The sequence below is a fragment of the Strongylocentrotus purpuratus genome, unplaced genomic scaffold (assembly GCF_000002235.5).
Source record: "Strongylocentrotus purpuratus isolate Spur 01 unplaced genomic scaffold, Spur_5.0 spur5_scaffold_3, whole genome shotgun sequence".
In the NCBI taxonomy this organism is placed as follows: domain Eukaryota; kingdom Metazoa; phylum Echinodermata; class Echinoidea; order Camarodonta; family Strongylocentrotidae; genus Strongylocentrotus; species Strongylocentrotus purpuratus.
Window position 1 is genome coordinate 7,579,890 of NW_022145609.1, and position 16,591 is coordinate 7,596,480.

The following is a 16,591-nucleotide window of genomic DNA, read 5'->3' on the forward strand; positions in this document are numbered from 1 at the left end:
AATATTATGATGTTTTAATCAAAATAAGTATTTTTAAAGTCACGCACGAAAGGAGAGTGAATTATTTGCAGAATGAAGCAAAAGTATTATGATGTTTTAATAAAAATAAGCGAACACTGTAAAATAAATATTTTTGTATGTCAAGCAAAAAAGCAGATTGAATTATTTGCAGAATGAAACAAAAGTCACATGTGTAGTGTATTCCTGTACATAACACCGTAAAAATTATTTCTAAAAAATCAGCTGGACAAGTGCATGAAGTATAAATGTACATTTGGAAAATGAAAATGATATTCTGAGGCCAAATTCATTCACAGTAGTCACAGTTGGCTGTGCCCAATTTTATGCTGGAGGGAATTTAATAATTCCTGTCCTCTTTCCTGACGTCACTCCATCGGTAGGAGAAGTAGCCATCGGCCTCGATGCGTGTAGCTTGAACGGTCGTCAGTTGAGGGCAACCCGAGGCGTATCACGAGAACTTCACGCAGTTCAAGCTCTGATATAAGGCGAGGCGAGTCGTCAAAGCAAAAACTATCAGCAGCAAATGGTTTCTCTAATGGCCTGTGTCAGTATCATTCCATGGTCGAAGGCTTTTAATAAACGCAGAGTTATTCGGGAAGGTTTCTTAGTGTAATATCTCTCTTCCCAATCCTCATTCGTTCATCCTCTAAATATGTTTTCACACATTTTGGTCCCTCTCCCTTTTTTGCTCCTTTTTACTTTCTTCCTCAAAGATTTTTTTTGTTTTCTTTGCAAATTATATTGGTTGGTGAGATTTTCTATGATTTTGTTTTTGCTATATCTATCTCCCCCCCCCCCCCATCTGTGTGAACTCATGGGTGTGTGTTTGTGGCTGGGACGGGGAGGGGGGGGGGGGAGGGATTAAATGAAATGATGCTCACATTTTTTTCTCTCTCTCTTTTCTTTTATTTGATATTGAATTCATAGTTATATCAGAAACTTCAATCACTACTGAAGAGATATGAGTTTTTGAAGTCTGCAAAGGGTTGGAGGACTTTTGATTATTAAATACGGTTCAATCTCAGAGCTGTGAAAAGATAGGACCCTTGTTTATCTGTACAAACTGTACATGTATATTTCAGCCTTAGGAATTGAATTATTGTCTCAATAGTGGTACCCTTACCCTACTACACCTTAACACTTCTACACAATACTAGGTGGTTTCAATCATAACCCTATATGGCTAGACACTAACAGAATTCAGATATTTGTTTACTAAAATGTTAAGACTGAAGTTTAAAAACATCATCGTTCCCATGTATTTAGATTAGCCTACATATTTTTTCCAAATTCAATACTTTGAGAATCAAACTTACATGTAAGTTGAAATTCTTATCATGATTTTACATCGACCATTTACCTGCATCCATTTGTATATATTATTGCTTAAAATGTTATTGTGCTTTATTCATTTTAGTTAATTTCTTAAATTAAAAAAATTGTAAACTATAGTTTTAAAAATTTACAATTGTATGCTTAATAGATGCTTGCATCAGATATTAAATAAAAATCTAGTATTTTACAACTGTCATGTATTTTTAGAATCATTATAAAAAATTATGATTACACAACACAAAAAAAATAACAAACAAGTCTATTTGCAGACTGCTAATGTAGTAGTGCCATTATCAGAGAAAAGTAATAAGACTCCTCTTTCATTATATGCCTTTATCCGGCTTACCCCTGCCCTCTTTGAGTGTAATTATTAGCAGGTATGGGCTAGCTGAATAGGAGGCAGTGGATTATTGCAGGAGATTGCTTTCAAACCGCAGGGGGATCGTGGGCTCTCTCTAAATTAAATAATCTAGGTAATTTTGTGCACAGACAAGAGCTAAGTGTTTGGTGGTAGCTAGTAATATCAAGAAGCTTTCTTTCCTCAGTAGATTGCAATACACCAAGTGCATGATGCAACTGTGCCATGCCCCTTTTTGTAAATGACTCTTTCATCCGTTTCCTTTCTTTTTCTTCCCTTGATGAAATAAGTAGTACCAATGTGCGAGTCTTACCTAACTTTCTTCTGTTTTATGAAAAGTTAAGATCACCTAAGAATAAAATATTCTAGCCATCAAGAATGTCATATACTACATGTAGCTATCAAGAATGATTCTAGCTATTGTATACTTGTAACTTTGATGCTTAACGTTTTCTACATGTTTCCGTCAACATTTGAAATAGGGAGAAATACAATTTTTTTTAGACATGCAAGTCATGCCAGCAGTGGGGAACATCTCTGCTCAAATTGCATTAAAAAGTTGCGTACAGTTTATTCACTGCATACATTATGACAACCATGTAAATGGGATGTTAATTAACTTTTTAATGATTCATTTGAATAGCTTCCATCCGGAGTGAAAACACTCCTAAATAAACAGATAAATTATAAATAGAACACTTGTTTGAACAGATATCCAAGATAGAATGAAGCTTCCTTGTATACATACATGGACATGCATTTTATTTAGTTTCAATGATAGTCTAGAAGAAACATAAGATCCTTTGCTGTTTAGTTCTGCATTCAAGTATAAAAATATATAAAAAACAAACAAACAAACAAAAAGGATGAAGAAACAAAAAAGACATTGCAGATATGCTTATTTGCCATTTGACAGTGGTCATTCACCATATTCTAGTAATAAAGTACAAGAAACTTGTCTTTAATAGCGGCCACATCTCTTTTATTGGCTATGCATTTTGTCTCCCCAAGAAAGAATTATGGTTAATTGTAGAACCTGTCTTGAAAGGCCATCTGTCTACAGATCTTCCAGCTTTCCTGTTTCCCTTGGATGGCCTTTATGTACATGTTCTACTGTACATAATGTACGCTGAGAGTTATAGGAAGGTGTCAGCTTATTTACTTTTACAAAGAATTACAACCCATCTGGTGCCCAACAGATGATGTGCAGTAATAATCTACCAATCTACCATATTTCGAGGTAGACAATTCTGCAACACAGACTACTCTGGCTCAGTCCTACTGATTTCATGCTGTGCTAAGCCAGCGCAACAGGTCTATCATGCTGTTTATATTATGTACAGTATGCAAGCCACAGCTAGCAATATTATATCACTCACTCTCTCACAGATATCCAGTCAGATAGCATGTAATATTTACATGCAGAGCCTAAATTCAATCTCCATGTGGTATTTATTATCTTCACTTTTGGTGCCATAAGTGTTTTATTAGGCTCAGTTACAGCTCCTTTGTCCATTTTGGGGGGTATTAAAATTTGTTCAGTGCAGCCATGAAATTTTGAGATCAAACTATATGCAGGCTATACATTTTGAGAGATTTTTTTTACACTGTATTTTTCTATTTTTAAGAGGTAGATTCGAGTCTGACAACAAATTACAATGAAGTATGTTACCTGAGGAAACTCTGTCTCAAAAAGGAATGATTCATTTAAAATGTTTTGGGTTTTACTTTAGTTATTGGTCTTTGAATGTGTGGAATTGACCATAAACTGATGTAAAAATTATTATGGCACTATGCCCTGTTGCTTTCAAATTGAAATACTCTAAATTTCACAAAGCTACATGTATACTTGCCCTCTTATTTCAAACACATTTCATTTAGGAAAATACTATGATACTAAGAATCCATTCTGTGATTATTATCTGCCTTCTTACTTTCCTCTCAAAAAAGCAGAGGGAGGATATATCATGTGTGTTACGCCAAGCCTGCACAGAGACAGAGAGTATACAATCTGCATTGGATATGAAACTACTCTAGTATAGGGAATTCATGATGCACGGATCGAATGCATAGAATGGCTGGCTGGTGTAATGTGTGTACCTGCATTGTAAAGTAAGGGAGCCCTTAGAACGCAGCTTGACTACACCTACACTGCATGGATCCAAGGAGCAGTTTGTGTGTGTGCTTTTAGTGTGTGTTGTTTCTTAGGGTCAATACATGTACATGTACAGATAGCGAGCTCAGCTTTGCATGTTTTTAAGTCACACTCACTGTTGTATGTATGCAGAAAAGAGTGGCTGTGTGCAACACACAGAGATGGATAAAAACTTGATACCACCTGCTAGTATACTGGGATACCAAGAAAATGCACATGTGAAAACAGATCATCAGATGATGTAATTTGGCATACTTTTACTACACATACATGTGAGATAAACATGTACATGTATGATTGAATTCTTGTTTGACTTTGGAGAAAGAATGATCATTTATGTCAGCTATATAGTATAAGAAATAGACATTACACTGTTTTTCAGATTGCAGGCACAATTAGGTAATTTTCATTTGATAAAATGTTGAGAATTTCAACAACTTAAGTTACAACTGATGACCCATCTGTTGCATTTCAGGAAGACAAGCAATACTCACTATGGTATACTTAAAACAAAATTAATTTTTATTCCTGAAAATAGTGAACAATTTTAAGATTAGAGGCAGGGTTATAATTATGATATCTTGATAACAGTTTTACCATTTTAGATAACTGGGCAGTTTTATTTTAACCATTTTCATAAAAACAACATCAAAGAAAAAAGGGGAAATGAGAATTTTTTTTATAGTACCATCCCTAAATCATCCAATGAAATAATGCTCAAAAGTGACACTTAAATGAAAGGATTTCTTAGATTACTTTGGAATTTTAACAGAACTTTAATGTGCAATGATTGCAATAAAGGAAATGTAATAAACTCAACACCAGAAGATTTTCTAAAAGTTGTTTAAAGGTAAAGAAGATATGCCTTGTAAAGATACATTTATTGCACCTTATATTTGAATCTTAAATTCCCACCATGTGATTTTTGGGGGGTCTATTTGGAGCTAGAAGGGGCTAAAATGATATACTTTAACAAAGAGTTAATGCCTTCTGGCTCTAAACAGACAAACTATATGTGGCCAAAAATATACATATCTTTGCAAGCAAGAAACAAAACTAGACTTGTGAATAAAGTATTCATTTGCAGAGCTCTAAAAGAAGTTGTTGCCAAAGTGACATTGAAGCCCTAAATTCCCTTCAAGTTCGGACATCCTAGGAATTTTCCATTTTAGCCTTGATTGGAACTAGAAGATGTCCAAGATTAAGTCTGTTGTCATCATTAATTCTTTTGCATATATATTGCTCAAATCATTGTAAATGGCCATCAGCACTTACCTGACAGTTGGAATTGATTCTGAATAAAAGTTGCATCATGAGCAAATCTTCGCTAAAGTCCTGTATCACCCCATCTGATAGAGCCTGCCTTTTAGAATCTTTATTCATTTTCATTTTTGTTTAAAATGCAACCTGATTGATATTTGGGAAATGCAGATTAATATTAAATAGGTAAAAATATACATCCGATTCTTCACTGAACCACCTGTTACATGCTCTATTCACCTCAAACAGTAATACCTTGTACATGTGCCAGATTAAAGCCTGTTAAACACAGACTTACGGTAGCTATTAATCTTGGGTCGTATTGATACCATTATTAATAGGCAATTAGTCACCAATGACCTTGATTATCATCGATCATAAAAATGCTACCATACCATTCGTTGCATACCTCACAAGCAGCACAATAGGTATGATCAATAATTATATTGAGTTGGTTTGGCAGGATTTATGTATGCTACCAATAGTCCAATACTGCTAACAAATTGCAGAATATTATAAGGGCACCGTCACTTCATGTCTATTGTACATGCATGGAGCCAGTGTTTCAAAATTTCAAAATCATGGGGAAAAACAGAAATGCAATTTGACTGTCATATTTTCTTATTGAGGTCCATAACAAGGAACCCTTTTTTGTCAATTTGGAGTAATTTAAAGTCTTCAAATCAAGCAGAGGTAGATGTTTTTTTTAAAGTACCCTTAAGATATGTCATAATAATAATATTGGTTATTTTTATAGCGCACATATCCACCACGCAAGGTGCTCTAGGCCCTCCAATATTACCCTGGATCTGCTAGGCTACCAATTTTTGTACTCACAGCAATCAAGGAATTCCTTCCTACTGGTACCCATTTAACACTTGGGTGGCAAGAGCCAAATATAGAATATTTTCTTGACAAAGGATGTTAGTGCCACAGCGGGACTTGAACCACAAACCATAAGATCCACAGTCCAACAAGGTATCCACTATCCACTAAACCATGACACCTCTATTATGTATTATCTAATTGTGCAACAGGTAGGCATCTACATGTAGTCTTGATATTCTGTTATGTTCAGAAAAAAAACACTGGTTGTATATATAGCTGTAATATCATTGCAAGTGATGAGTGATTAGCCAGAATCAAATACATGTACATATAGATTTTGGATATCAGGAACATACACTTTACAAGGAGAGAGTAGGGTGTACATATAAGCATGTATACTAGAGTTAGGAATTTTTAAATAGTGGTTTAAGTTCATTTTTCCTCCAGCAAAAGCACTTAAAAGACAAGAGATATGTCAAATCGAGAAGAATAATTTCAAGGAGAAATAAGGAAAGAAAGAAAAGGGAATTATGGTATGAGGGTGGTGAGGGAGCCAAGGAGAATGAGACATGTTAATGCATGTACTTGTACATTGATGCATTTTAAATCAGATAACATCTTTTATTACTTGAATGTCTCATCATAATTTCATTAAATACTTTCATAAAAGTGTTTACTAGTAATCAACTTTATAGAGACTCTAGGATTTTTTTCTCTCAAAACGAATGAGAAAGCAAAGTAAACGAGTGAAGAAGCACAAGAGGTGTGTGCATGCCATTGTAAAATATGCCATTTGCTCCTGTGCAGAAAAAGCTGTCAGCCGCATTTAGGACTAATAGCATAGAAGCAGTGCTAGAGCATACATTCAACAGGCGCTGCATCGACAAATCTTATCCGTGAGAAAGATAAAGAGAGATGGAGAGAATACGAGAGAGGATAGAGAGGAAAAGAGCGAACCTCCACACAATTCTGCCGAGAATACGGAATGCTCGAAATAGATGCCTTTCCCCCCCCCCCTCATCTTCGTCTTCTCCTACTACTTTCTCTTATTATGCCGAAGCCAACAAGCTTCTGCTGCATTTACATTTTATGGGGATACGTGGGTGTGCTGCATTATGTGTACAGAGGAAGCCCATCTCGAACCACACACATCTAGTCTCTCACACACACACACACACACACACACACATAGCCCACACCCTCGCATGCACACAGACACAATATGCGTACTAGAGGAGCTTGTATGTGTGCCTATGCCTCGTCTATGATGTAAGGAAGGATACTCTTTCAAGATAATTTAGCAAAGAAAATTAACATCTATGTAGTAACTTTATAAGCTACGATACTTGTCTGATGATTTTCTTTTTCAGTCACAGTTTTATTTGCATCCTATATTATGTATTGTTCCTCTTTGGCATTTGAAATATAAGCTAAAACATAGCCCATCAAAACATTCCAGTGATTGCAAGTGTACAAAATGTTTATTTTGTACTCAATAAATTGTCTAAATCAGTGAGAGCCTACTATTTCAGCTGTAAAGTCCATTTAATATTAACATGTTTTGATCAAAATAATCTGTAGAAAATATTTCTAAAGTGGTTTGGAAATTAAAACCTCAAACACTATTATCATTTATGAAAGCTGATATTCAACTATTCTCTATCATAGAACCCCTGTAACCATTGTGTTTTTAGTTTAAAGCATAAAGAAGATCACTGTATCAAGTGTTAATAAATAGAAGTTTGGCTCTTGTATCTAATTGTTTTCTATGACCGACTGACAAGTACATATGAAAAATACCTGTAGTCGGAAGACCTTTTTTATGCAGACAAATTTAGTGAGTTGTTTGTTTTCTTAGTTACTTTTTGTCACCCCATGTCAAATGATACTATTCTATTAAATTTACCTGTCACCATGTTGAAGATGAATTTTATCTCTTTTCTTAACGAGGAAGAAGAGGCATTTGACCGGGGAATGATCAGTGCCATAAGGAAACGAATAGGTAAGATAAAAACGTATTTTGTTTAGGAATTGTGGCTAGGCCAGAATCTGAGATGTATATGAAATGATAAAGTGACATGTCCTGTCAGATATCAGCTGAATTATCTGACTTGAAATGAGGATAATGATTACTGAGAAATGTTAAATGAAATTGAAGATTATCAATACTCGGATCTACTTTATCTGATAAAAATCAAAGGTAGTGTGATACACACAAAATATGAAGAGAAGATGGAAACATGAAAAGATTATGGAAATGTTATTGAAGGAATGGCCCAAACATTTAAAATATAATGCACCTACAAAAAAGTGCAGTGCATCATATTTTGAAATGATTTTGGAAGCAAGATTATACAGGTAGGAAGTGACAGCACTGGTGCAATTATTCTTTATAAAGAAATTAACTCTGTAATGAGTTAGTTTTAGGATTTTAAACTGATTTTTTTTACCATGGTACAAATAGAAATTCTGAAAAAAATCCAAGATTACTGCTGTCAGTACTGAGCAATAATGTGTTTTCTTTAAAACATTCAGAGATGTTCTCCCTTTTGTGACAAATTGGTACATTATATTACTTTCATCATCATCATGTCTAAATCTGAAACAGTATCTTTAAATCTCATTCTGTGTAGAATTTGAAGCTAGACTATTTCATTTAATCCTGTCTCCATTACTGAAGTCTGTTTGACCACGTCTGTATCTGTCTGTGTGTGCACAGTGACTCAGGTCACGGAGAGGTATGCTAACGGAACAAACAGAATTAACCTTCCTTAGGTGAATCGTGAGTGCTAAAACACTGGATGGAGTTTCAGAAGGAGGCTTGTCTTCATCAGCTTGAGTTTGCCAAGTAACCTGCCAAATAAACCATCTTAATTGGCCCGCAGTTGTAATTGAGAAAATATCCTGAGAAATCTTGGTCTTGTTTCGAGAATATCCCACTTTTTAGGAAATAGCGGGCTAATTTGCGCCCATCAGAGCTAGTTTGTGATGAGCGTATCGGTCTGGTGAAGATGCAGTTTTGAACTTCGGGAAAATATCCGAAGTCTGAAAATAGTGGGTTATTTGGTAAACTCAAGCTGATGAGGACAGGCCTAGGGTATCGGCAGGAGGGTGGGCTCCGCCTCCAGTCACTCTACAAATATAGCATAAAGATTTTTTACTTGATGTTTTAAATGTTTTCTTGTAGAATACTGAAGTCAGTGAATAATAATTTAATATATTTGTGACACAAGGAGAGATAGATACAATACCTGTTCTTCACTTTGTAATAAATTCTGGAAAACATGAAAGGAAAAACAAAGATGTTACAACATACATTGGAGCGTTAATTTTCTGTAAAAATGATAGGAGTTAATTCAGTGAATACTCTTGTGCCTCCAAATAAACTTGCCTTAACAGCAATACATTAGTTTCGAATGGGTGCATCAAAAACTTTTAATTAATTAATGCAAAACAATTTGGAGATAAAGGCAGTTTTGTTATCATGCCTTCCTGCATTGCACATAACAAATGTTCTTATTCACATATATGTCCCAGAGTGTTTTCCTTCGCTTCAAGTTACATACAGCATGCACACCTATAATGCTATATCCTGTTTTCAGTGCAAATACTGACCATGTTATAAGATTAGTGATATCATCTGCTCAGAGTCAGAAGGATGTTAACTGTGTCCAAGTATATGAGATAATGCCCTTCTAGCTCCAAACACACAATATGTACTTTACTGATAAGGACACTACAAAGGTGTGGCAAAGTCAACAACCTCACATTCCAACAGCAAATGTATATTTCATTTAACCTTCAATTAAATAGCATGACGTCAATAGCGTACATTCCATTGGAATATTTTAAATTGTCTAAAAATTAATGTGAAATTAATTTTCTGATTAGTTCTGGAATGCCATCTCTAATTCTTTATGCATCATAATTTTTGGTGATTGTAGGTTTAAGACTGCAGTTCTTATTCTGTGTTTGTTAGCATGCAGATATTGTTTGTAATTTAGCTATTTCAGAAAAAAAGTTTGATTTGCATCCTATTAAATGCCCACTGCACTACTGGTAGCTACTTGCGCCCTCTATATAACAAACAATGCCTAATCGGTGACCATTGGTCCCCCATGATCCTCTTTTTCTTATGTTAACTGAGAGCTGAGTTGATGAGATAACCACCTGTCCAGTGACCTTGCAGAGCGGTCTAATCCCTCCTGTAAACTACGGCAGATAAGCTTTAAAGGCATCGTTTAACAATGTTAAATCTGAGATGCATGGCCCTACATGTTATCAGTGTCTGTGATATGGTGTGATATTGAAGCCCTAAAAAAAAAGTGCATCAAAATATTGTAGCCCTAAAAAAAACTGCATCAAAATGATCATGAAGTGCTTTAAAACAGTAAAAATCTTTGAGTGACCGGTTTTACCATACTCATTTCCCCCCAATAGACTGTAGTGTTAGGAAAACGAAAAAAATGAAGTTTCGATTTCCAATCATAAATATCCTGATATTCAGACAGATGATCAGCTTGTAAAAGTCATGGGATTCCTGACTGACCTTAAGATTTATGACTGACCTTAAGATTTATGATTATGATTGCAGCATGAGCTAAATCCAGGATTTTGTTTCAGAATCTAAGGCAATGTTACTGAGTCACTTAAAGGAATGCAGGTGCATCTCACAACACACATTGTATGAACAGTGAACCTCTAAAGGCTATGAACTTATGAAGGGTTGCAACCTGCAATATAAATGTAAAGAACGTTTTTCAATCCAAACCATACACTCCACTTTCAGCCAAGGTTACTTTCAGCCCTTGAAGAGTTTTCATCAATCATTTATGAATATGAATCCAACTCACTGCCATTCTTTGATTACATTGACATGACTAATTATTTTGCATTCATGTAAGTACACATCTACTTGTTGTGGAGTGGTCTTCTTGATTCACTAAAAGTCAAAAACTTTATGTTGAGAATAGGGAAAGGGCCAAATATTGAAACTCCACAGTGCCATAAAGAAATATTAACAAGATGTGTGCTTGGAGCCAGAAGGGTGTTAACTCAAAGAAAAGTGTTACAAGTTAACGCCCTTCTGGTTCTCATGTAATTAAAGTAATGTAGCACAGCACTGATTTGTTTATTTGAAGAGGGTATGAATATTTTGCCATTACACAAGTTTCACCAATAGAAGAAGAGCTCAGTTTTGAGATAACTAAATGTAATGTAAATTAAATTGCTGTAATTCACTGATTTTTTAATTGTGAGACATATATTATAGAGCAAGTACTATGATCACCCTATCTATAATTGTCATCATAATCATAATCATCTTCTTCTTCTTCGTCGTCGTCATCGTTTTGTCGTCGTTGTCTTCTTCTTCTTCTTCTTCTCCTTCTCCTTCTTCTTCTCCTTCTCCTTCTCCTTCTCCTTCTCCTTCTCCTTCTCCTTCTCCTTCTCCTTCTCCTTCTCCTTATTCTTATTCTTTTTCTTTTTCTCCTCTGCCTTTTCCTTTTGTAAATATTCAAAGGGCTATACAGCCAGTCATGAAGGTGTTATTAAAAAAAAGACTTTGAAGAGTTTGTTTATTATACCAAAGTGTATTGAAACTTATTTACTATGAACAAAGATCATCTTCAGTATCTAAGGCTGCATCAGGTGTCTTATATCTGCGGATATATATGTTGGATGATTCATGTAAATATTGCTACCCCTAAGAAGATTGGCAGTAAATGAAGGAAATCCACCCCTTGCGAGATGAAAGATGCAGTTTCCAGAGAAAAGATCTAAAACCCTTAGCAGCCAGGACCCAGCTGTAGGCTTCTGACAGTGATTCATAAGTGCCATTATCACACAATTAAGACAGAGTCAAACCACAGGAGGATATAGGTAGTTATGTCCTGGAAATCCTCATCCAGACCCCCTTTTCATGAGCAAGAACGGTTCCGATACCACCTTTAATCCTGTTGTGTTAGATAGTCTAGTGTTAGATTGGTCTGAATCACAACATACATATACACTCTATTATGTGACAATACTTTCTATTATTGGCCTTTATATTATTCTTTCATTTTCTTTAAAAATGCATACTTTTTCATTAATTTGAATGGCAGATATTCTTACAAATGATAACAATAGAAGGCAAAGGGAGCATGTTTAATCGCTGTTATTGCCTCCAGGTTAAAACATGAATTAAAAAATATTAGATTATATATGAACATCACTTATATGAAATGCAAAACTAAACTTATGATTCCCTCATCTAAATGTATGAAAATCTCATAGGCATTAAAATAATGGAAATAGAACCTTCTTACTTCTCTCAATGTTGGATCCATAGTTTGTGAAAACAGGGTCATTAGCGCTCCATATTTTTTAAGTGGATAGGTGCAACCTGCTCCTATGTAATAATAGTCATTGTAGGTAGAGACTAGACAAAGAGATGGAAGCTACCGGGAGTTAATGCAATAACTTTTTTATAATGAAACTGGAGTTGGATTGAATTGTTATCTACCATGCAAGTAGTAAGTAAATATTTGAGAAGTGTTAAAATATTGGACTTGGTTGATTGTTTATATAATGAAGTACATACTGTATGTACTTTCACAGAGTATGGATTCCTTGTTAAGTGATTTGGATGACATTAATTGCAATTGTCAGGTTTTAAATGATACAAAGTGCGATAAAAGATTCATCAAGCATTGGAATATAGAGCATGGAATGATATTTAATAGTGACTACCTGTTATCTTAATCATTGAAGTATCAATTCTCATATGTTGTAAGGTTTCTACCTAAATCTGTATTCCTCTTTATGCACGTTTAAAAAATTATAGGGAAAAGATCTCTTCTTTTTGTTTTAATCTTTACTTTATAGCCCAAAGTTGGCTTAGGAAATATGATGACATGGTTTATTGTTTCTCCTTTGAATATAGATTTGATAATCCTTATTTAACACAATTATGCTCTTCCATTTATGATTATTCATTCAGTTTTTAATTTATTCAGATCAACTTGATATCAAGCTTCCCGATATACATGTACAAGATTTAGTTTTTAATGATGATTGTAAGTTTAAAGAACAGAATTTTCACTCAGAATGATCTTTCAAACTTCTCCACTTGCTGAAAAAACCCAATCAAAACTGACTACGTGCAATGCATGAATTATCATTACCTTGTATTTTTTATGTTTTATATTTTGTTGTATTATTTGGTTTAAAGCACGGCTCCCTCTTGAAACAGGGACTCTGTGACTCTGAATATAAGGCCTACCCGGTGTTTTTTGTTGAACAAAAGAAAGAAAATAATACAAATATATTAAAAGAAATGAAAAAAAAATATAATATATATATATATATATATATATATATATATATATATATATATATTTATATATTTAAAATCTTTGTACATTCAGTCATTCATACAATGTAGCATATTGGAGGTAGCAAAACAAACAGAAGTCATTGCCTTATTACAGGTAGCATCCTGTTCCACTAATCCAAGTAACAATTGACAATTTCCTATGACAAACACTCATAACATGGTTGTAAAGAGTTATTTTCTGTACCTGTTATTGTGATGTATTTTACTTGTTTATATGTACTAGCTTGCCCTATTATGACAGTGGTTAATATTTTTTATTTATTTTGTATTCTTGTATATTTTTATAATACACCATCTGTTTTGAGTCAGAAGGGCATTACATCTTTGTTATTAAAGAGTTAATCTCCTTCTGGCTCTGAACAGATGTCATGTATATTTATAAGACCTAACCTGTCCCATTTCTTTTAGATATTTGCACAACATAGATTTATATGAGCATTAAAGTGAAATGGTATTGAATTAAACACTTCATTCAATTGCATATAAGCTTTTTATTTGAAGCGCAATGTAAGATAATTCCAACTAGCTTGAATGTACACAATAATCAGCAATATGTTGGATGAAGTACGTAACACCTAATACACGTGGAGTCACATTCCATTAAATACAAACCTTTGGTATGGGTGTAGGCTATAATCCTTGTGAGAAAAGCAAACTTCTGAGAGATTGAAATCAAGATCTGTTTTTTTACTCATCCATCAACCCAGCTTACAGTACAGAGTCACAATTTTCAAATTTAAAATAAGAGTCAGCTCTTCGGTTTGTAAAGAAATAGTGTTGTTTCTCATCCACGTCTTACAGCATGAAATAATTTGTTTTTCATTTAAAATAGTGGTGAATTACACTTCTGAATGTACAAGAATATTGAAATGGTTCTACCACATAATATTCAAGACTCAAGAGAAAGCTTCGATAAAAGAAAAAGAATCTTCAAAATTTGAAAAAATACAGAGTGATTCAGCAAAAAATAACCAATCTGTCCTCTTTCTATTCCCTTGCACAGATCCTCGCATGACAAGACAAAGATCAAACCCAGATGAGCAAAGAGCTTCTGAGATGGAATCAAGTGGAGGTCGTTCTAGGAAGTCTGGCCAGAGTGGTCGTTCCACTTACTTAGAGATGTTCAGTCAGCAGCGTCTACCAGCTCTGTTACGCAATGTAGGTCCTGGACGGAAGATCAGCATGGCCAGTCTGGCTGGCAAGAAGTCAGAGCAAAGCACAGAATCATTAGGAGACGAAAACAGCAGTAAATATGTACCAAAGCCATCACCGGACAAGAAATCACGAAAAATCTCTAGCAGCAAACAACTAGACATTGATATCTCACAATTCATCAAGATCAAAGGTGATGTGAGTGCAAGGACACGTAATCGCCATCTACCATCTTCGGGAATCTTAGCGTTGCACCTCTCGGGCGGAAGGAAAATGGCACCGGCGTTGGCCTCACGGAACCAGCTGCGAGATTTGTATTGTGTGATAGAGATTGATTCCGTCCATAAGGCACAGACAGCCACTGTGACAGGGCGGGATGAGTTCTGCTGGGATGAGAGGTTTGAGATTGACCTGGAGAGGGCGCAGGACATGGGTATCATGGTCTACAGTTATGGCTGGAACCCAGAAGGTCGACAAAAACTCTGCCACAAGTCGCTCATTAGGTTAACGCAAATCTTAATTCATGCAAAATCAAAAGACGACACCTACAACTTAGCCATCCGCATGGAACCCCGCGGAATCTTGTACATTTCCATGGCATTTACAGAGAGGCATGCGACCCTGAAGAGGGTACCGTCCCTGGACAGGAGGGGTCTCTTTGGTGTACCTCTAGACGTGGTTGTACGGAGGGAAGGATCATCTAGGTTAATACCGATCCTAGTCCAGAAGTGTGTTCATGAGATTGAGGTGCGAGGGATCAACGTGATTGGGATCTACAGAGTCTGTGGATCAGCTAAGAAGAAGAAGAAGCTCCACGATGAGTTTGAGACAGCTAGTGCTCTGGTGGATCTCTCCTATGACAACTATCCGGACATCAACATCATCACAGGTTTGTAGAATATCTTTCCCTTTTATCTTTTCAGGGCCAGAAGTGGGATAACTCTAATTACTTTAATACAGTGTGTCTTCATGTAGAGGTCCCAGTTTTGGACAAGATGTGGGGCATCTACTTGTTTTTAAAGGTTTGAAAGATTTATAGACGAACGATAAGTAGATGCAGGTTTAAAAGCTGAGATCACTAAACCTATTAAATCAATTGGCAAAATAGGCATACTAGACTGTGACCTACAGTGTTTTTAGGGATAACTCCTCTTTTTCATTTTCACTTGCTGTAAAATATCATAAACTTTAATTCTCCCCTTTGAGGATGTACTCCAGATACAATTATGTATGGTTTGTTGTTTATATATTTGTTTATGTTTTCCCTCAGGCAAACGTCCTGTTCAGGTTGATCTTGAAAACATTTTGTGTGTAAGAAATAAGAAAGTCATCTGACAAAACATCACATTGACATTACTCGACATTTGCCAATTTGAAATTGTCTCATGATATGGCCTTTCAAAAATTCAGATCATTGATCCAATGACCAATGTTGTTCAAATTTTCACAACAATGTTTCATTGGTTCTTGTACTTCTTTAATGCAGCTTGCTAGATTTTTCTGTTAAGATTAATCAATGATTTATCATGCTGCATCTTGTAGTGAAATACATGTATGCTTGGTATAAAGCATGGGAAGATCGTGTTAGTTTATGTACATCTGTGAGTGTGATTGAATATGTATCTACGGTAGATGATAACCTATTTATATTGAACAGACACTGTGGTTGAGTGCAGGCATCATACATGAATGCATTTGTAAAGCTCTTTGCACATACTTAGATAATCTGCCAAATGTTTCACATAGCCATCATAAAATATCTAAAGAGATGACCTAAAAAACATACTTTGCAAGTGTTATTTCTATTATTAACCAAAATTACCTAAATTTGTTTAAACATGTTTTTTTGTACTGACCATTTTGTAGATTAGATCCGGGAATTAGATTTGATAGAGTATATTCATGATTCACTTTTAATGCTTTTCAAATGTGATGTCTTATGAAAATAAAAATGTAACAGTATGTACGATTCACATTTTGAGGTGGGGGGGGGGGGGGGGGGGAGGGGGAGAGAAAAGTCTTCCAGTTAAGGAATTTGTATCACTCTCTCTTTTTTGGGGTGGAGGTGGTGGGGGAAAAACTGCTGAAATATATTGAAGGATAA

General features: G+C 35.2%; 1 protein-coding gene across 2 annotated transcripts in view; it reads left to right on the forward strand.

Moving 5' to 3' along the window:
- Window positions 1–16,591, forward strand: part of LOC590613 (rho GTPase-activating protein 100F) — a 40,767-nt gene that overhangs the window by 16,353 nt on the left and 7,823 nt on the right. The window contains exons 2-3 of one of the 2 annotated variants that reach the window (XM_030996363.1): window positions 7,912–7,959; window positions 14,339–15,376. In XM_030996363.1, coding sequence (XP_030852223.1) covers window positions 7,912–7,959; window positions 14,339–15,376 — 1,086 coding nt within the window. The remainder of the gene's footprint in view (window positions 1–7,911; window positions 7,960–14,338; window positions 15,377–16,591) is intronic. The other variant, XM_030996364.1, reaches the window with a different exon arrangement.